The sequence below is a fragment of the Protopterus annectens genome, chromosome 2.part1 (genome assembly GCF_019279795.1).
Source record: "Protopterus annectens isolate FY-2018-M chromosome 2.part1, PAN1.0, whole genome shotgun sequence".
Classification (NCBI taxonomy): domain Eukaryota; kingdom Metazoa; phylum Chordata; order Ceratodontiformes; family Protopteridae; genus Protopterus; species Protopterus annectens.
Window position 1 is genome coordinate 1,366,234,843 of NC_056729.1, and position 22,078 is coordinate 1,366,256,920.

The following is a 22,078-nucleotide window of genomic DNA, read 5'->3' on the forward strand; positions in this document are numbered from 1 at the left end:
TTGTGTATCAAAAGCCATCCATAAACATCCAGTGACACCATTCAGGCAGTCTACAACTGCAGAGATACAAGACAATGAAAGGTCACAATATAGACATCCAAATATACTGGGTGTACGTGCAAAAGTCATTCATACACACAATTAAACAAACCATCCATCTGCTTCAGAACCAAGAAAATGACAAAAGCCTTTATTCTGTTGCAAAGGTGAATTTACTGAACCTTTGAACAGCACCACCAAAGTCCTGTAAGAGATTTGCTGAGATAGCGTGGTCCTTCAGTGGAATTTTCTTGGTAGGACCCATGAGCTCTAGACATGACCTAAAGTAACAATGTTTAGAATCCACTAATTCCTTGCGATGACCTCAATCTGCAGCAAACTCAGATGAGCACTCCAAATGCTGCCCCAAACCAGAAACAAAACTGCTGTGGAGGGGCTGCCACAGTCATGCTCTTAGGAAACCTAGCACCAGAGTAGGCAAAAAATCATGCAATGCTTTAGAGCTTACTTTGGATGCAGACTGATTTCTTCCTCTTTAGAAGATAAGGAGTCAAATGCTGCCCCAAACCAGAAACAAAACTGCTGTGGAGGGGCTGCCACAGTCATGCTCTTAGGAAACCTAGCACCAGAGTAGGCAAAAAATCATGCAATGCTTTAGAGCTTACTTTGGATGCAGACTGATTTCTTCCTCTTTAGAAGATAAGGAGTTGCAGAGGGATCATAAGTTATCCACAGTGCTGTGGACGCTTCCATAACAGGTGATCCACTAGGTCTTAGATGACCTGGGCAAAGAGCACTTTCTCTTTAAAGTGGGCAGTTAGCAAGTTTAAGAACGCTCTCAATGGACTCAGACACTAACCTACACTGTCTTGCACAGGCATATACGAATGTCCATTAGCTGCAGTGTGAGCAAAATCACAACTGAAGCAGATTATGTGGAAGCTCACCTTGGGACCTGAAGAATTTTCTGAAAACCAAACAGAGGGAAATCTTCAAACTTTTTCCATGGCCTTATAAACTACAGAAGACTGGAGCTGACAGGTGAGTAACAGCTGGATACTCTGATCCTCAATGGGCAAGGAAGTGCATTCTCATCCATCCATAACTGCTTTTTACCATTTTTGCAGATGCAGTGTGTCACTTCAACAGTGACAATCTACAGCCAGGATTTACACTGCTGGGTGACTAGCATTCTCTTACCACACCTGCCAAATTCAATTCCTTCTACTACAAGGAAAGCAAAATATTGTGATCTCTGGGACCAATACGGGACTGAAAAGTATCGCAAAGGAATCAGCTCCAGGATATGCAGAAAAGGTGCCTTCAGACTAAGCCAGGGTCTGCAAGAGTACATTTTTGTCCCGCATAGTCTCATTCTGCTACAAGGTACCTTCAGGTCAGTTGTCCCAAAGCACCAGTTGATCAACTAGAAGCTGGATGGTGCTAGTGCTAGCACTTGCAAAGGACAACCTCAAGGAGGGAGTCAAGAGTGCACCTTATTCTGGGTGTTCAGACAAGTGATGAGCAGAAAAACAGTGGTGGGGTCAAACCTCACTGGTTGAGGATTAGGTCAACACTTTCATGCCAGATAGTTATTTTACTAATGGACCTTCCTCCAAGAGGGCTTGGCTCCAGTCTCCCTTTTAAGCTTCTGTCCTTGCGGCTGTACTCCATAGTCTCTCCTCTGAGCTTCTACCCTGGTGCTGTACTTTAGATATGACCCAGGATTACACACAGTACCCTCTCTCTGTCAATCCTTAGTAAGAGTTTTCCTGCACTAGTCATCCTCTTGGTATTAAGACAGGCCAAAAGGATACTCTATTGATATCCCAAACTAGCATGGCTGAGTCACAAGGACTTAAGGCAGCACGTGACATTATGCTTCACCCCAATACAGCACAGTGACATTATGCTTCACCCCAATACAGCACAGTGTGCATCACAACTAACTGACAGCAATACGGACACTTGACAGATTTTTTTTCTCAGCCCTAAATGCATGAAATCTTTCACCAATGTGTTTCAATATTAAGGCTAGACTGTGTATGCAACAGAAAAAACAGAAGTTTAGGGGATGGGTAGACTCATGCAGTCAGTACTTCATGGTACATCATATGCACCTGCATCAAATACTGCTGGAAGTGAAAGACCTTACAAGAACAGCCAGACAGCACCATATGAAGAGAACTAAACTACAGACTTCATCAAGGTTATCATATATTACAGACAGAACTTCATTTCAGGGTTATCTCTGGAGCGAGTAAACAGACAGATCATGCAAAGTTTAAATTTACATGTGGAATAAGAAATGCCACCACTTGTGCTTAAACACAAATCCAGCCATTACTGAAAGTCTCATCATTGAGATGCTAGTTCAAGGTACTCAGACAAAATCTTTCAGACTGATACATGAACTAACATTTAAAAAAAAATCATTAGTCCAACAGTTGTAACAAGAGTTCTATTTTTGAAGTTCAGCACCTACCTATGACACTTTGCAAAAATATAAACAATTCATTTTTTCATGATTTTATAAAGATGAAATCCAGCAAACATGGCTTAGATGAATGGGGGACTTGACTGTAAGCCAGGTTCAATTAGCAAGGACAATCCCTGTGAAGTCATTTGGAGGTACAATGTAGGATGAAGTGGTATTTTTGCTTGCTCATCCATCTGGAAGGAGGTGTTACCACCAAGGACGGGCAGTAATTTGCAAAGACCAATGACACTAATCCATGTGTGCACACACATGTATGGCACAATAGGAAATGGGAAGCAGCAATGGGTACAGCATAACAAAAAATGTCCTGTGTTTTAAGATGGTGCTACGCCAGAAGCACATCCCACAACTCCTTAAATTAAGAATCTACCCTCGTGGGGCCTCAGACTGAACGGGTAAATGACAAAACTGCCAAGAAACAAAGCAATGACCAAGCAGGTGTTCTGGAACATCGCCAAGAGCAGCTCATCTACAGAGCTGGAAAAAATACTTACTGCAATGAAAAGGCCATTAGGTCCATTGAAATTGTCAATCCATCCCTGTAGAAATTAAAATAGAAATAGTTTAATCAAAGAAGTCTCATTTTCAGAAATAACTGTGCATAAATATAAACTTAAGAAAACTCAGCACATTTTCATAAAAGCTCAAAGAAACTTGTTTTTCAAAATACAACAGCCACATACTCACTAATATCAACTGATGCACAGGGAAATCCTTCTCAGTAAATAAAATAAATATTTCCTCTCTTGCAATCCTCAACTTTTCCATCTCTGTCTCTGTTACATGGGAGTGAATGTGCCACCTCTTAGATGTACACTAATATCACATTCCAGACTAGGACAGCATGCTTACCACCCTATGTGCCCATTAGCTCACCCCATCCACTAGGCAAAAGCAACATACAAAGATGTAGAATACTTGCTAAAGTTAGTGAATAACAGCAGCTATTTGATAAAGGAACCACCAAGAAGGGGAAGGGGGTGCTATGCAGGAAAGGTAGTAAAAGTACAAAAGTCAATACAAGGTTATCAGTCACAACTAATAAAAGGATCCTCAGTGGGTAGACTGGGAAGAAAAAATCCCATGCAGTATCAAAAAACAAACTCCAAAAGGTCAAAGTGGGAGAAGGGCAAAAGGTGAACTTTTAGAAGATCAATTGTTCTTGCAAATGAAATGCCACAGGACACTACTCTCCTGGAGTCATGGTCTGGGCAGAAGGGCTTGGTGAAACAAGCAGCAAGCAATCATGGTACAAATATTTCTAAGGGAGACTCTTCTGAAGCGAGCACTAGAAGCAGCCATATCACCGAAGTGACCTTTAATATTAGCATTTCCAATGGACTGTTGGCTGCCAAATGGCTAACAAAACAGTTAAACATTGCAGTTTAGCACAGACCGTTAAAGCAACATGCTAATGAGCTTCATCTTGGAGATTGCGGGGAATCTACTGCTGAACTACTTGCCTACTGTGTGGGGAATCTACTGCTGAACTACTTGCCTACTGTGCGATTCTGAGCAAGTCACTTATCAGGCAGCAGTCTAGGGAGAACCCTACAAAACAGGCTTGTACCTAGTCATTTTGTGCGACGGGTTCCTACTCTGGCCCAGAAATCAAAAGAGACAATCCTCAACACAGACTCAGGCGAGGGATGGTCACTAAGAGCAAAGGTGGATTCCCACAGTATTTTCAGATGCAGCTCCCTGCACAAAGCACAATTTCCCTTAACAGCACACAGGGAGCATGCTCCAGACATGGGGCTGGACTGACTCTCTCCAAGCTCACATAAAACTTCACACTGACCACTTTGGAGCCATGTCCCTGTTCCCAGTAGCTGTCAGACACTAGAAAATTTTAGACACACACACACACACGCACTGAAAAGCTGGCACAGATTTACCGTATCCTTTTCTGCCCAGACAGACAATGAAGTAATCACGCTGCCACCAGTCAGCCAACCTAAGGCTCTTACAAAGGGTACCCAATTATACTGTGAAAATACTAATGCAAATGGTAGGCTGTGACCAAAGCAGCAAGGCTTTCAGGAGCGGCCATAGTGTCACTAAAAAAAGGCATAAGTACTCTCAAGATGTTAAAGGTATTCTTTAAAGGACCAGCCACAATGAATGGCATTAAAATATTTCAAGATAAATAATAAAACTGAAAACAGGAAAATGTTGAATACAATAAACGTTTCAACCACAGACGCAAAAAGAATACAGTTGGATAGTTTCTCACAGGATGCAGAAAACAATACCAACTATTCTCACTAATTGTCCCTAACTAAATAATTACTGTTCCAGGATTACTTACTAAAGCAAGGCAAGCTGATGTGTGCAGCCTGTCTTACAGCAAAAGCCAGATGTGTCTCTCTCTCTCTCTCTCTCTCTGTGGATGTGAAAGATGTATATCCTGTCAGAAATCTTTCCCATCAGATTATAAAGTGCTGCTGCGACTGTTCCAAAGAAACCAGATGCTGGTTAGAGGATATCACCTCTGGTCACCTGACTCTGGTATAACACACAGAGCTTTCCCAAGATATTTGGCAGCATCTGAAAGCACTATTTTGCACCCTTCCAGAGTTCTCTGATAAACATACACACTGTCAGTTACAATACAGCCTAATATACATGCATTCTTTCTGTCCAACATGATCTACTGCTGATGCATTTTTAACACAAATAACTTTACAAATATATTTTTAACTCAAACATCTGTATAAATCAGTGTGACAGTCAAACAGAATTCTGTACAAAACTCCAGCTAGCTATGCTAGCATATGTACTGCCCTACTCTCTGGCACAGATGGCACTACCTCATAACATCACAACTTGTACACTAATAGCAGAAAACAATTTTTTTTTTTTTTTTTTTTTTTTTTTAACTGCCATCACAACACACACAAAGATAATACAGTCCTTAATCCACTTACAGTGGATATAAAATGCGTACACACCCCTGTAAAAATGCCAGGTTTTTGTGATATAAAATAATGAGACCGCAACAAATCATTTCAAAACTTCTTACCTTTAATGGGTCCTATAATCTGTACAATTCAATTGAAAAACAAATCTGTTACAGGAAAACAAAACAAAAAAAACATACAATACTCTGGTTGCATAAGTGTCTGCACACCCTTAAACTAATACTTTGATGAAGCACCTTTTGATTTAATAACAGCATTCAGTCTTCTTGGGTACACACTTATCAATTACAGACTGATTAACCCCAATAAAAGGTTTAGCTGTCCTAGTAGGATTTTCCTGACATTTACTCAATTGCCTGCTACAGCAAAAGCCATGGTTCGTAGAGAGGTGTCAAAACATCAAAAGGGTCTCACTGTTGAAAGGCATCAATAAGGAGAAGGGTACAAACAAAATTTCTACAGTATTGGATATACCATGGAACACAGTGAGGACAGTCATCAAAAAGTGGAGAAAATATGGGACAACAATGACATTGAAAAGAACTGGACATCCCTTCAAATCTGATGAAAAGACCATACGAAAACTGGTCAGGGAGGTTGCCAAGAGACCAACACTGAAGGAGCTGCAGGAATTTCTGGCAAGTACTGGTTGTATACTACATGTGACAACACTCTCCCATATTCTCCATATGTCTGGACTATGGGGTAGGGTTGCAAGACAGAACGTTTCTTACACAGAAAAACATCCAGACCTGGATAAAATTTGCAAAATACATCAAGTCTCCCAAAAGGCACTTGGGAAAATGTGTTATGGTCTGAGGAGACCAAGGTTGAACGTTTTGGTCACAATTCCAAAAGGTACATTTGGCGCAAACACACATCACCAAAAGAACATCATCTCCATGGTGTAGCATGGTGATTGGCAGTATCATGCTTTGTGGTTGCTTTTCTTCAAGCTGGAACTGGGACTTAAAGGTGGAGGGAATTATGAACAGTTCCAAATACCAGTCACTTTTGGCCCAAAACCTTCAAGCATCTGCTAGAAAGCTGGAGATGAAGAGGAATTTCACCTTTCAACACGGCAATGACCCCAAGCATACATCTAAATCAACAAAAGAATGGCTTCACCGGAAGAAAATTAAAGTTTTGGAATGGCCTAGCCAGAGCCAAGACCTAAATCCAACAGAAAATCGATGGTGACCTGAAGAGGGCTGTGCACAAGAGATGCCCTCACAACCCGACAGATTTGGAGCACTTTTGCAAGGAAGAGTAGGCAAATTTTGCCAAGTCAAAATGTGCCATGCTGATAGACTCCTCCCCTCAAGAAGACTGAATGTTGTAATTAAATCAAAAGATGCTTCAAAAAAAGTAATTGTAAGGGTGTGCAGACCAGTGTACTATACGTTTTTTAGTTTTTATTTTTTCCCCCCACTAACAGATTTGTTTTTCAATGGAATTGTACAGGTTTGTAGGTCACAGAGGTGAGAAAAGCTTTGAAATTATTTATTGTGGTCTCTTTTTATATTACAAAAGCCTGGCATATTAACAGGGGTGTGTACACTTACCATAGCTACAGTGGATATAGAAACTTTGGAGACCAGATATATCTAATAAATGGAGAAAATATTCACCCTTGCTGGTAAAATTGGGGAAGAAGACAAAGTTGAATAGTCTGGTTCAGGTTGGTGTCAGAAACTACCTTAGGCAGAGAGGAAGGATTAGTTCAATACAGACTTTATGAAAAATGATATAAGGAGGTTTAACAAGATAAAGCCTGAATCTCTGAAATTCTCTCTGCTAACAGCTACCAAGAACAACGTTTTCCAAGGCAGAAACTTTAGGTCACATTTGTCTGAAGGTTCAAATGGTGGATAAATTAGAGACTGCAGTGCCAAATTCAGGTCGCACGGTGCTAAAGGTTCCTTATATGGGGGGTCTGAGCATCATGGAACCCTTCAAAAAGGCTTTGCAAAGTTTATGAGACAAAGAGGAGCCATTCAGACCCACATGAAAACTGGAAATTGCAGCTAGATACACTTGAATGGCAGAAGCAAAGGCTTCCATTTCGCACAGCGATGACAGTCTAAAACCTTTTCAACTAAAGCTGAATATGGGTCATATTTGGACATCCAGAGAATTTGTGCCATTTACTGAGGTACAACTTTCTTGTGGAGGGTTTGTGACTGGCCAAATTCATTGGGCTGAGGAACTAAGAGGAATGCTTGGCGATTTTGGGAATTGATTGTGAAGATTCAGATGAACCAATCCATCCAGAGATGGCTCCAGAGTTAATGGTTTCCAAACTAGATGAGGCCAAAGGAATGGAAATCAGATATGTTGAGGCCATAACTGGGCAATAAGGATTATCTTGTTCCTCAACCAGATTTGTTTCAGAAACGGAGATACAAGAGATCTGGGGAAATGCATATAGAAGACCGGGGGCCAATCGTGAAGAGCATCCCTCGGCAACTGCCCCAGTAGGAGGGGGGGGGGAGATCAGGGCAAAATAGCTGCTGCACTTGTTCAGAGAGTATGCAAACAGATCGCAGGAAGGCTGGGCCCATTTTCAAAATATCTTTTCTGCCACAGATGGATTGAGAGGCCACATGAGGCATTAGAATCATTCTGGAAGTCCAGAGAAAGTGCTTTGCTATAAGAAAGCGGTCAGATGAAATCGCCCATTGCCACACTTTGAGGGCTTCCCGAAAGAGGGGGTAAGATCTGGTTCCCCCTTGTTTGTTGATGTACCAGACTGCTGCCATATTTGTTTGAACTGCAGCTGTCCCTGACGGAGGGCTAGGTGAAATGCTTGCAATGCTAACAGTACTGCACTCCTCTCTAGAACACCGATATGCAAGTTGGCCTCCAGAGGGGACCAAGTGTCTTGGGACTGCCCTCCCAGATAATGCCCCCCAACCCTATCAGGGATGCAGCAGTGGTTGCTATGGCTTGGGGGTGAGAGGGAACAAGAGACAGTCCATAAAAATTTCACTTGAGTGAAGCCACCATTGAAGATCCTGTTTGTATCGCTTGGCAATTGTGATCAAGTGAGACATTGATTGGTCTAACATCGATCATCAAGATGCTAACCGCCACTGAAGGATTCTCATGTGATATCATGTTAAAGAACTGGGGTGACAGAAGCTGCTGCAGACCCTAGGGCTTATAGTAGAAGCCTTGCTGGTACTTTGTTGCGAACAATCTGGCGGACTTGGCCTTTTATTCTTTATAGTCTTTCTATGGGTAGTGATGCGATGCTCGTGACTGTGGTTATCTCCATTCCATTGAACACTGTTGGCATTGCTGTAACTTGAACTTTTCATAGTTTACATTAATGCCTAGAGTGGCACAATCTGTAGCGTATAATCTTGAGCCTCTTCGAGGAGATGCCTGGTGGGAGCAGTAAGAAGTCAATCATCTAGATATGGAAACACATGGAATCCTTGCAGTTTGAGATGAGCTGCAACCACCGCCATGCATTTGGTAAATACCCTGGGGGGCTGTGGTGAGACCAAAGGGCAGTGCTTGGAATTGGTAGTGACTGGCTCCCAGTAGGGAGCGCAGATATCTCCTGGAGTATTTGTCCATTTTTATGTAGTAATACGTGTCCTGAAGATCCACAGAGCACACCCAATAGTCCTTTCCCAAAAAAGTGGGGATAGACTGGACCGAGACTTTCTGAAATTTGGTCTACTGAACTGACCTGCTCAACCTACTGAGATCCAAAATTGGTCTCCAGTCCCCTGTTTTCTTTGGCACTAAAAAGAACCTTGAGTAGATTCCAGATCCTATTTGGTCTGGTGGGACTGCTTGGGTGACTTATCAAGCAGTTTTTGAAGTTCTAAGACTGCTACTTCCATGTGCGTGGGTGGAACATCTGGGATTTCGGTTGCAGGTCTTGGATGAACTAGAAAGGGAACGTTGTAGCCTCTTGGTTAGGATCCTCTGCACCCAAAAGTCCTTTGTTGTTTTTAGCCAGGCATGTTGGTGTAGGGATAATCACCCCTGACTGCCTCCAGAGGATGGAAATCTGGACTCCTTTCAGGAAAATTGATAATGAACCCGCTGCTCTAGTCGACCCTTCGGCAGCATCTGCAATCAACCTCATGGATGAGTTAGATATCGATTCTAGGGTTGCGAGCTCAGAAGTCACCGTCTCAAACTCCCTCCGCTACTAATCCTGTCATGGTATCCAAACGTTTCTTTATCAGATCCCTTTTGCAATCTGGTAAAATGTGCCATGTAATTCAAGGACCTAAGAGCAAAGGCTGAAGTGTATACGTGCTTCCCAAATCTATCCATAGCCCTAGACTCCTTATTCGGGGGACAGATAGTTGACTCTCTTCAGCAAGTTCCCCTCTTAGTGGCTGCTGCTACCACCATGGCGTCTACTGGGATTCCCTTAGTCCAATATGGCTGATCCTTGGAGGCTGACAATATACGATCTGGTCTCTTAGGGATCGGCTCAATAACATTAGGTGACTTCTATGCCCGCTGAGTGATCAGTTATGTGGTTGTCCGTGGGCGGAGAAATCCAAGAGGTGGAGGGTTGAGCATGAAAAGCCTCAAGATATACAGACTCAGAGGAAAGTTGGGTGGAAGACCAGCCTCCTCTCTGTTTCAGGATTTCGAGGATGTCCCTAAAGGAAACCATCAGGGGATACTTGTGGGTACCTTCCCCTTCATCGAAATCAGTATCTTCCATGAATGACTCCTGCGGGGAGTAGAAGTATTCCCTCTTACACTTCCTCTTCGGTGGGGTGTTCTGGAGAGGTATCAAAAGAGAACACAACCACAGTGAATAAAGCCTGAGACTTTTGTGCTTTCTGTCCCAGGGAAGAGGATGGAGGAAGTTCAGGTAGAGAGGAAGACTCAATGTTGATGGGGTAAGTAAAGACCGACTGCCACAGACAAAGCCCTCCCCAGGGCCTGGAAGGCAGTCCCTCCTGTAGTAGGAAGGAAGCCTGCAACTGAAGACGACTCATTTGGAACCATGGTCCCCCCACCACACAGAGGGAACCTCCGCCAAAGCCAGGTCCGAGCTTATGAATGCAGAGGAGCATGGACGGCTCTGAAAAGGCCAAAGACAAAACCATTCCCAGAGAACCCACAACAAAGCTACAGCCCCAGGTGGTCTCCAGGTCCAAAACACCCGAAGCAGTAAGGGAAGTGATCGGTGATGGAGCTTTAACCAGTACCAAAGCAGTCTGTACCAAACTGTCAACACCGTATGAAGTCTCCGTGGGAGTCAAAGAAGAAAGAAATTGGAATAGATGTAGACTCTGCTCCAGTGGCAACAGCACTAGGAACAGAGCTGAAGGCAATCCCCTCACAGCACTAGGAACAGAGCTGAAGGCAATCCCCTCACTGCAAGGAGCTGTTCCACTATCCTCATATCTGACTCAGTAAGGCTCCTGGTGGATCAGGCAGACAAAATGGGAGACCTGGGAGAATGCCTGTCCAAAGGACTTTGAGGATGATCCATAAATAGGTCCATTGAAGGTGAATACTTGGTCCGAGGCAGCATAGGGATAGGCGAGTCATTCAGGTTCTCGAGTTTCAGTAGGAAAATGTGGTCAGCACTGATGAACTCTGTGCAGAAGCCGGCACCAACAGTGCCGAAGGCTTAGATGCTTGAATTGTCAGTGTCAAAGATGCTGTCGGCACCAAAGATTTAGGTACTTTTGGAACCGGTTCCAATGGAATAGTCGGAACAGAGTGGGGATCTCTATTTAGGCTTCTCTCGCTTACTGGAAATAGTGGGGGTAGGTGTGCTCTGATCTGGAACCTGATCGAGCTTAGTGAAACTCAAGACTTTAACAGGCCTTTCAAAATAAATCGTTGCACTCCATTAATGTTGGATGGGTAAACCCATGGCATATGGGCACAGTCTTCTTGGAGGCAAACTCCTCCAAGACAATAAAATGCAAGAGTATGCCCGCCTGAACTGGGCATCTTTCTATCATATTTAAGACACCTTTTATATCCAACAGTACCTTTAGGTCGACTTGTCTGCCATAAATCGGGCGACTGAGGAGGCGACCGACATTTTCTTTTCCGATGTCCCTCTAACAGAAAAAAAAATAGAAAAAGTACAAGTACCAACAATGGTACAAAGAAATACCAAAAGGTAAAGGGAAAATATACCAATGGTATAGAAAACTACCAAAAGATAAGTCTCGCACACACTAAAATGAACTAGGAAGGCGCGGGTAGATGAAAGGCAGAATAAAGTATTAAAAATTTTGAAATATAATGGAAAGATATTCACTTAAGAAAAAAACTGCTTCACTCAAGAGCTTATAGGTGACACATCTTACACTTTGAGGAGGCAAATGAGATTAGAGATAATTTGATAAGGAGCATTATAGGTAGAGCAGAGCTCCAGCATTTTTGGTACGTGCAAGCTGGAATAATGGCAGTGTCTGTTCAGAGTATTCGGAACCAAACCCACTGTCAAGGACTATACATCAGGTAAAATGTTACAAATGGGAAGTGAACAGGGGTAGGTGGGGCATTTTTTTACCTTATTTACTAGCTACAAGCAATACCTCCAATGTTTCAGACCCTAATCATACAAATCCTGCTTGGTTAAACAATTCCATTTTGGTGGTGGTTGTGATGCTGTAGGAAGCAAATTTGAAATGTCTTGCAGTTCTATATAGCAACTAAGATGATCTTTTTATAACGGTTTGGAATAAGTTAACACAGCAATAATATTTTCTCACCATGTAAGGCTTTGAATTGTACACAATCTACCTCTTATAAAGTGGGAGTACCTGGAAAACGCACCCAGTTTTTGATACCAGTCAGAATAAAATCTTGAACATGCAGGTATCTAGTAAACTTTCTTCGACATTGCGAATTAAATTATCCTTCAAATAGGAACAAAACATCTGACTCCATAACTGACCAAAATACAGGTTACACAAGTATAGCATATCCAGAGTGAAAATTTATGAAAATCTGACCACATACTTTTAGGAGTTTAGGTATGACCACTGAAGCATTGGGTTTAAAATTCAGTTTAGGACTGATGCAGACACCAAGATCATTAAATTAGGAAATATTAGGAAATATTTTTACTGGAAGTGCCAGTTTTGATTGATTTTCTGGGACCCAAAATCAGAATGATTTTCTGGAACTCAAAGTCAACTACATTTACTAAAAATCATTGCTAAACTCCTTCCTATTCACAGTAATTTTCCTACAACATAAAGAGAGATAATGAACATATTACAATCAGGACCATTAGTAAAAAATCAAGTAACTCATTTGCATATTTGGCAAACCAAATGTGTGTGCATGCTGAAAGAAGTGTACCATGATGAAAAGAAACAAACCTAAAAGAAAATCTGGGATATTAGTCTTTTTACATGAAAATGGAACAATGCAGTTTTTTTTAAGACTGTCAAAAACAAAAGATAGCGAGGCAATCGTATGCAAGCCTAAATGTTTAAATATATCAGGTATGTTATCTGGATCAAATGCAGCTGCTTTATTTCCCTTTGGAAACCTCAACCACAGTTTCAGTAATATGTGGCAAAGTAAACCACCTGAAGTATGCACGTTATATCAAGTGGTCCATGACTGCAATATGTCCAAACCAGCAAGACATGTTAGGACCAGAAGGTTAGTATTGGTAACCAGGTTAGCAATCTGCTTGGAAAAAAGCTATTTCAACACAGTTGCTAATGTCTAAGGTGCCACTGACTGAACATGGGACATGTGTGTGCAAATCCAAGTTCATGCAACTGTAGAAAATTCATGCTCTCCCATTCATGAATGACTGGCTTCAGATTTCTACAAACTACATTTAAGCTAGCTTTGGTTGCCCTATTTTGGGACTTTTTATCTAGTCTATACTTCCTGTGTTTCCCCTTTGATATACTTATCCCAAACAGGAGAGGGTACACAAGGACTAAAAGCTTCTAATTTTACAGCTGTTCAGAGGTATACTGCAATTCAAAACCATCCCAGCAAAGCAAAGGACCACAACTACAGCTTTCCAACCAACAATCGGGATTCATTTCATAATTTAAGTTGTTTGTACACAGGCATGAAAAGCTATGACTAACTATGAGCAATTTTTTTCTGACCCTATTACAAAAAGATAAGCACTTTCTTGCTTTACATCAGTTGAATATACAATAGTCTGAAAACTCTCCCACTTCACATTTGAAATACCCTGACAGCATACATTACAAAACTGCTTTATAATTTAACATGCAATTTCCATCATGGAATTTCTATATAAATATTAGCAAAAGTTTTACTTAGTTACTTCTTCAATCCCTTCAGTGCTCTTCTGAACAATAAAGTGGGGTTTGTGCTTTAGAGTTCTCCCCAAGGTGTCAGTCAAAACTGTCTTTTTCAGCAAGATCTTCAGAATTAATAGGACAGACGTACATTTTGCCCATTTATTCACCAATTTTGCCTTGTTGCTGGTCTTCAGATAGTCTAAACCTCAAAATACTGGTCTTTGGTTCAAGTACAAGGAACTCCTGATTCTTTTTAACCCCTCCTCATATTTTTCTGCTTCTCGAGCTTTTCCCTTTACAACTACACAAACTTTCAGTGGCAAAGTCTCTCCCATGGGCCTTGTTACTGTGAAAATAATGCAAAGTACAATTCCCTTAAACTTACTGGTTACACTGTTGGCTTCTTTGTTTTTATAATTTCCTCTTTAGCCTAAACTGCATCTAAAATGTGTCTGACCCTCCAGAATACTCTGAATACTGCTGAAAAAATAGCAATTTTAATCTCATTCCTGACTCTTGACATCCTGAAAGTTCTTTCCAGCCAGAGCTTTCTTATCCTTGTCTGATTTTTTTTCAAATTTCTTCTTTGCTGTCATCCAGTCAGTGTAATTTGAGTAAAATTCAGTTTCAAGTTAATGTTAATTACTAGCCTGTAACAGTTTTAGTTTTCACACTGGCATAGCTCTAACCACCCCACTGTTCAGTCTGCAGTCTTCTCAGACTAAGGATCGCTGCCGTTTGGGGAATTCCAAGATCTAATAACAGCAGCTACAACTACCAAGCTGCTAATGAATCCATTAATGAAATCACCTATATTACCTGTGGAAGTACACAATTTTTATTTTATTTTATTTTTTATTTATTTTACATTTGTTAACTTGAGACTGTCTGACTGGATTTTCATTTTCCATCAGCAGAGAAGGAAAAGCTCCACATATGGTCATAAAAGATTTATAATGAGTGCAAATAACAATTTACAAGTAACAAGTTACAGACTTGTAACACTTCAACTAAAGCAACTTGATTACAAAAGGAAGGCAACTGGAAATACTAAAAATACATTCTATTAAACATCAATACAACTTCTAGAACCAGATAAATACTAAGAGAGACCAGGGAAAAGAACTTAAAACATTGAAACCTAAAACTAGATTACAAAGATTTACACTACCTAGACTATATTTGAGAAGAGGAGTCGCAGCTAGGTTATTAGCTTTTACCAAGGATACTAGCAGTTTGTTTGATGAGCCGGAGAGTTTAGATTAGAATATATGCGTTAAGAGGTTAGAAAGTGCAGGTGTATTTTTGACTTAGAGCTCTATGGACAACTGTGTTGGGAAAGAAAGAGCATTAGGGCAGTCGCCAGCAGTTCAAACCAGTTATTAAAACAGTGATGTGTTCATGTGTGCTTTACCAGTAACAAATCTGGCTATGTTATTGTAGGTGGTTGAGGTGGTTGATAGTTTGTTAAAGATGTTTTTGAGGTTAGTGTAGATTGGTGAGGCATAGAGAAGAGCAGAGATGAGGTGAGAGTGAGCAAGAGTGGCTTTGGCTGGGAGGTTAGAAATGTCCTAATCTCGATAGAGAGCCGAAGTTTTCGTTTTATTTTTAATGGTATATTGTTAATGTGAAAGTGGTCAAAGGTAAGGTCGTCATCGCTAACGTGACACCTAACAGTTTGTGGGGGTCAGGTGATATAATACTGGGTAAGTTTATTGGATAAGATCGTGGAAATCTAGTGCAGATCTATTAGTAGGCTTAAAAAGTAGGAGTTTGGTTTTTTTTATGCTCAGGAGCAGGCAACGCTTTTAAAGAACCAACTTTGTTTTTGGAATATATCTTGTGTATTAGTTTGGAGTTCAGCAATGATTTAGCAGAGCAAATTAGTGTGGAGTCAGCCAGCATATTGTATGCCCCTAAACCGGGGCTTCAGACGCTGTGGTATGACGTTAGCTCCAGGAGGAGCCATGGTAAAGATGAGATAGCTTTATCCCAGTGGACGGCTTAGAAGGAGGTTGAGTTTCTAGAACTTCTACCAGGGACAGCTTGATTTTAAGGAAAGAGATTTGAGAATTTGTATAAGGAGAGAGAGTGATTAACCATAATGGAATTTGGATAGGGAAGAGTGATAGCTGAGAGCAGGATGTTTGATATCACTCTTTTGTTAATCAGGCTGCAGTATGAGAGGAGAGGCGGTGGTTAGCTGCTTCAGTAAAGGAAGCCATGTTGAGTAGTAGTAAGAAGTTTGTATTTTTATTAGGTTCTTAGAGCTGCTGTTGAACACATTTTTCCATGATATTTTAGAGGGACAAGAGAGCAGGGTCTATAGTGAGAGAAATCATAGGAGTTACTTCCTTAGGTAAGGGGATCATGGGTGTATAGTTCTTTATGTCAGGGGTATGATCTTCACTTATTTCAGATGTAAGGTATGGTTGTATGGAGGATAGGTTTCGTCACTGCTTTTTTAGGAATCTAGATGGAAGCGGGAATGAGAAGGGGAGCATGGTTTGAGTTTATGGATACATTTTGTATAAAGGAGGTGAGATGGGTAGCTTCAAAGGTTGTATGCCTGAGGTTTACAAGGTCAGGGATGTTAGGTTAGTCAGTTTAAGGTTGGAGGAGGCCACGATAACAAAAAGTAAAAAGAAAGAGTTGAAAGTATTGGCCATATCAAGGGCAGAATTCTAAAGAGAACCAGATGGGGCTATAGTGTGTCAGGCAGAAGGGTGAAGAAGTCTATTTAGGGTCGGTGACCAGGGGTTCTTTGTGAGTTGCATTAGAGGTTGGGGAGGTTAAATTTATAACTCCTTGAAGCAGTGAAGATGGCTTTTGGTTCTGAGGGTTGTTACCCTGAAAGTCTGTTGGGAGATAGGAGACGTATAGTTTTCCATTTTTTTATGCTTCATAAAGTGGTTTGTAGAATTGTCTAGTGTCATTTTTCCATTTTTTAGCAGGTTTTGATTTTTTTCGGATGGTTGCATGTGCAGTGGTAAATTAACAATGTTAGGAATGAGGATGGAGCGTTTTTAGTTGCATGGTTTTCTAGAATTATTAGAATGTGGTGTTGCAGTGTCTTTACTGGGTTCCAGTTACAGGCATTCTGAAGTAGGAGTTGAATGGAAATAAGATCTGTAATTGACATTAGCAAATGCATTAGTATGGCAAACTAAAGTTTGTCTGAGTATCACCATGCTGAAGCAAGAGCAACAGAAACACTTCTGCTTTTAAAAAAAATGTTTGCAGAGTTTATTCTTAAAAGCAGATAAATGAATGAACTTGTCTTTTGGAAGGAAAAGGGAAAAGAATCTGCATTGTGTCCATTCAAATATAGTAACTTGAAAGCTCTCAGCTTGAGGAGGCCGAGCTTAGCTGTGCACAGAGGAGATTCCATTTATACATGTCCAGACAAAGCATAATGAATAAAAATATGCATTTATGAATCACTGTTAATTTACGTAGCACTGTAACAGATATGAATTAAAGGGATTTTTAACTTGAATACACAACTGAATGTTTACTATGCGAAGTATATTGCAGTGGAGCCCATGCACTGCATTACATTTGCTATGTTGTTGTTGGTCTTTCGGCTTTTCCCTGTAAGGGGTCGCCACAGCAGAACTCCGGTCTGATTGGCAGAAGATTTTTATGAAATGCCAAGGTGCCAGCTCGACTCCCAACCTTCAACGAAGGCACGCCCATAAACACACGCATGTCTTTCGAATGCTACCCAACCGCGGAGAGGACATGCAGACTCCACACAGAAGATACTCCCAAGTCCAGCCGAGAATCGAATGGGAGAATCTCTTGCTGCGAGGTAACAACGCTACCGCCATACCAAACATTCATAAATGGTACATTTTAACACAGCTAGAACTGCAGGGACTGTCATTGTTAATAGATATGCAAGAACAAAACTGGTGGTGGGGGGGGGGGGTATGAGAAGAGTGAAGTCACTCAACTGGCACATGTGCAAAACCACCAAGCCACCAACCAACCAATCAGAGGGAATATTAAGTATGCAAGTACTCCCACCTCATTAATAAGAAGACAGCAACAATGAATGTTCTGAAGGCCTTTTGATATGTATTCACACTGAACTTAAGGCAGATATCAGTGGCTTAAACACAGTCAGTTGCCTTTGGCCCTGTAAAATTAGAAGTCTGATGGTTCTATTTCCACACAAGATACTTGGGTTAATTTTTCAAAGCTGACACTGCAGTGGACCACAACGGGATGCTGCACTACAGTTTTGTCGTCCTTTGGATGAGATTTTAAACCAAGGTCTTACCTATAAGAGTCAGTGGTGGCTTAGGTGAATGCACTTGGTAAACAAAAAAGGGGGTTTTCTCTACGCATACACACACCTTAATATCACGCATTTTACACACTATTACTGTCACAATCAAATTGTCACTGCAATATTCCATTTCTTGTTTAACACCTTTTAACATTTCCCTCTATCCCTTCTTCTATAACATATTTTTATTTCAACACTTCATCCTATATTGTTCTACAATACATCACATTTTTAATACATAATTGTTTCAAAATATTTATCCAGTTTTTCAGTTTCACATTTCCTTCATTTTCTATACACGATATCTACATATGTCTCAATACTTTCCACTTGTACTCATTTTGAAACTTCAGCAAAACATTACATACTTTTTCACATACCACAGAAAAGTGTGCTTTTTTCCCCTCATACAACACACGCACTTTCCATCACTTTATATTACATATTACCTTTCTCTTTGCCTCCCAAACTGACATTTTCCCTTACTGGATGACTAACTGTTGGTAAACACTGAAAAAGAGGAAAAGGACTACAACAGGGAACTTGCCTGTAAATGGCATGGTAGAAACCATTCTTGCAGAAGGCATTCAGACATTCAATCATGGAGTTCAGACTGGTGGCAAAGAATTTGAATACTGAGCGTAAGTATGTCACATTCATGCCCTACTCCTGTGCGGGAAGCAATCACCTAATGTGCAAGGCTGGCAGGATGCAAAGGCTTTGGTATATTAGCCCAACGCTGGGCTATCAAATACTGTAATTTGCAGTGACTTCCTCTTTGCCAAAGGGGATAATAATGCACTTTTTTGCATTTAGTTTTAGTCCATGGCTTTGCCACCAATCACGTCTGTGTTAGCCTTTTCTATTATGTTAACAGTTTGGGGACTCCATGACTGCACCCAGTTTGCAATCATGAGTGAACTTGGTAAGCCACAGGCCATCTACTTTCGTCTGGACTTCTGAGAAACAGATTCCAAATAGTAGAGGGTCAAGCACAGATCCTGGAGGTATGCCAGTGGTAATGGGTCTACTGGTAGGGGTGGAATTGCCAGCTTTGACAGTACACGTTCTGGTGGTGACCCAGTTGGCTAGCCATCTAGTGACGCAAGTGTCAAATCCCCAGTTGGGAGAGTTTCTTAATGATACCAGAGTCTGTGATTGTGTCAAAAACCTTGGCTAAGTCAAGATAAGCAGCATGTACTATGCTATTTTCATCAAGGGCTTTAGTAACATCTCCAAGAAGTCCACCAGGTTCAATAAGCACGATTTACCCTTAATGAAGCCAAACTGAGTTGGGCGAGTCAAGAGTTTGAAAGTAGTCTATGCCCTTGTTAATGTCAACAATGATTCTTAGAGTGGTCTTACAGAGAACGCTGGTTAGACTTATGGGTCTGTAGTTCCCAGGGTTGGTTGGATACCCTTTGTGCAAGGGGATTACTGCTGTTCTCCACTCTGCTGGAACAAAGCCAGTGCTCAGGCTAACCAACATCTGACCAGGGTAGTACAAAAATCAGTGTCGCCCAACTTAAGTAACGGCATGACATTTAAGTCTAAGGAAGTCATAATGCCACTTAATAATGGGTCTGATAAGAGCAGAATAGATAATGTCCCCTTCAACATATGCAATAGATGCAATGCCAACAAAGGTTCCTTACCAGGAGAATCCAGGGTATAACACATGGTCTTATAAAGACTGCATTAAAGCCCTTTCTCTGCATTTGGTCTCTTACAGGTTAGCGAGGGGCGATCTATGCCTTGCATACTAAGCATACTCTTATCCAGCTTTGATGGACTTTTTGCCCATCTGCAAAATGAACAGCATCAGAACCTTCAGACATGATGGTTATGGTTGGGAGGGAGGGCCTAATGGTTAAGATGTTTGCCTTACAAACACAAGGTGCAGGGTTTGAGTCTCACAAGGGATAAATGGCTAGGCTTAAATTGGCTTGCAAGGGCAGTTAGCTCAGTACTACCCTATGATGGCCTCACATGTTTGTCTCATATAATCCCTATGCTCTGGGAATAGCTCCCCATCCATGTGAAGCAGAGCCCATCCTTAACCATATTTAAGCCCATCTTGACCAATGTATGGGGAAAGTAGAATATTCACCCTAGGTCTGGGCCCCATGTCTCTGACAGATAGAGGCAGACAATGCCAAACTTACAAAACCTCTGGAAACTTCCTAACATACTCCCCCCTAATAAACACCCATGATACATACAGATACTGGGCTGGGTTGCATGGCTAGGACTATAAAAGCCCTGATTGTAGTTCATGTGGTATATACCCCATGAACCTATAATCCTATCCATGTCAAAAATATAAATGCAACTGTTTTACCGATGCTGTTTACATTACTTCAACCCTAAAGTTTCAGCCTCTACAAGTTGTTCATTTCTGATGATCCAGTGGAAAGCAAGCAATTTAACATTAAAGCCATATTTACCAAGTCTCAACCATATTTTCTTTTTAATTATTCTATTACACATTTTACCTATTATATACCTTTTCCTTAGAGTTCACATTCAGCTATATATGCATGCAACTGTTACTTCTTTGCCACATGGTTCAAGCACTGGTAAGGGTCTATATACTTACCACTTACTGTTCATATGTCAACTGCAAATCTGTTTTGCCTTTGCCACATGGCCTGGAAAATGGAAGACAAGGGCCCTGAGCCAGTCCATGGTACAAAAGTCCAGTGCATGTAGGGGGATTATTTTCACGGAAAGTACGTAGCGGCAGGCATTACTCCAGAAAAGAAAATTACATAGTGTCTGCACAGGCTGGCCTGCATCTAATCCACTACATACGAGGTCAGGAAACTTTTCCTTCAAGACTACGGCTTGGAGTAAGCCCTCATTGGTTCTTTCGAGCTTTATTTTAAAGTTGTTTCAGGTTTCAACTTTGTTACTTAAGTTAACTTGTGTTTCTGCCATTTCACACTGAGCTAATCAGAGGAAGGGCACTGAGCAAACTGATCTGTGAAGTATAACATTAAGTATCCTGTTTTCTTGCTTATTTGTACGAGTTATTTGTAGCACTTTTATAGTCTGCATATACTTTTCTAGCTCGTTTCACTGTGTGCGAGGTATTAACTAGAAATTTTCTAAAATTGTTAAGTATCTCGTTGGCTTTGTTCCGATAGTTTCCCACCCTCCCTTCCTATTGGTATCCTGTTCTTATACTTGGTGGCTTTGCAGTTGCCCACCCCTACTGTAAATTTGATCTGGGACACTCCTCTGAGTCGTGTCATTACCTCATTCGACCTAATCCAGGGAAAACATTTGAGAAGGCCAACCCATTTAGTTTCTGCTCCTCCTTTCCCCTTTCCACTTTACAAAAAAAAAATTTCTAAGCTTCTTTCCTGCCTTTCCTTTAAGTCGTCTAAGTCCAGATACATATTTGCTGCATCTAGGACTGTTTGTAAGCTTCTGAGACCCCAAGCCTTTCTGTGTTGGAGGGAAGCCTTCTAGCTTAATTTTGTTTTAGAACTAGCCAGTTTTTTAGTTTCAGCACTCAAATCCGTTTCTTTGAGCTCAGCACTTGTTCAAAACTCATTGTAAGCACTAAAGCTACAAAATACTACAGCAGTCAACTTTCACTTGTCTAGAAGAAAACAAGTCTTTAGCACTTAAATAAATACCTACCCAGGCATGTCTAAGGGTCGGCTCCTGGTGTTTTCTCCTGTCTACCTGATAAATCTGGGCATCTTTGGGCAATGCAGCAATTGCCTCATGTACAGACAAACCTCTCCTCCTACCACCCAACACTACAACCTGTGAGATATGCACTTATATAGCCAAACTGGAAGCAAAGCTCTCTTCACCCAAGACTGGACTAGACGGTCAAGAGAAGGTAAACACTTGCACAACACCACACTCATCACAGTCTCTCAAAACCTAAAACCTACACCATCAAAACACACACACAGACACAACACACACCCCTACATTTGCAGAGGCCGTCAAAAATCTACCCAAGCAACAGGGACCTCCAAAGCAGAAACACTAGCAACCTCCACACCCCCAACACAACCCAAATGACACAGCCCACAAACTCAGTGTACCACTCAACCACAGCCCATAAGGCATA

At 41.3% G+C, this 22,078-nt stretch overlaps 1 protein-coding gene across 1 annotated transcript in view; it reads right to left on the minus strand.

Moving 5' to 3' along the window:
* LOC122794974 (fatty acyl-CoA reductase 1-like) overlaps positions 1 to 22,078 on the minus strand; it is a 647,127-nt gene that overhangs the window by 320,819 nt on the left and 304,230 nt on the right. The window contains exon 6 of the mRNA XM_044063565.1: positions 2,995 to 3,039. Coding sequence (XP_043919500.1) covers positions 2,995 to 3,039 — 45 coding nt within the window. The remainder of the gene's footprint in view (positions 1 to 2,994; positions 3,040 to 22,078) is intronic.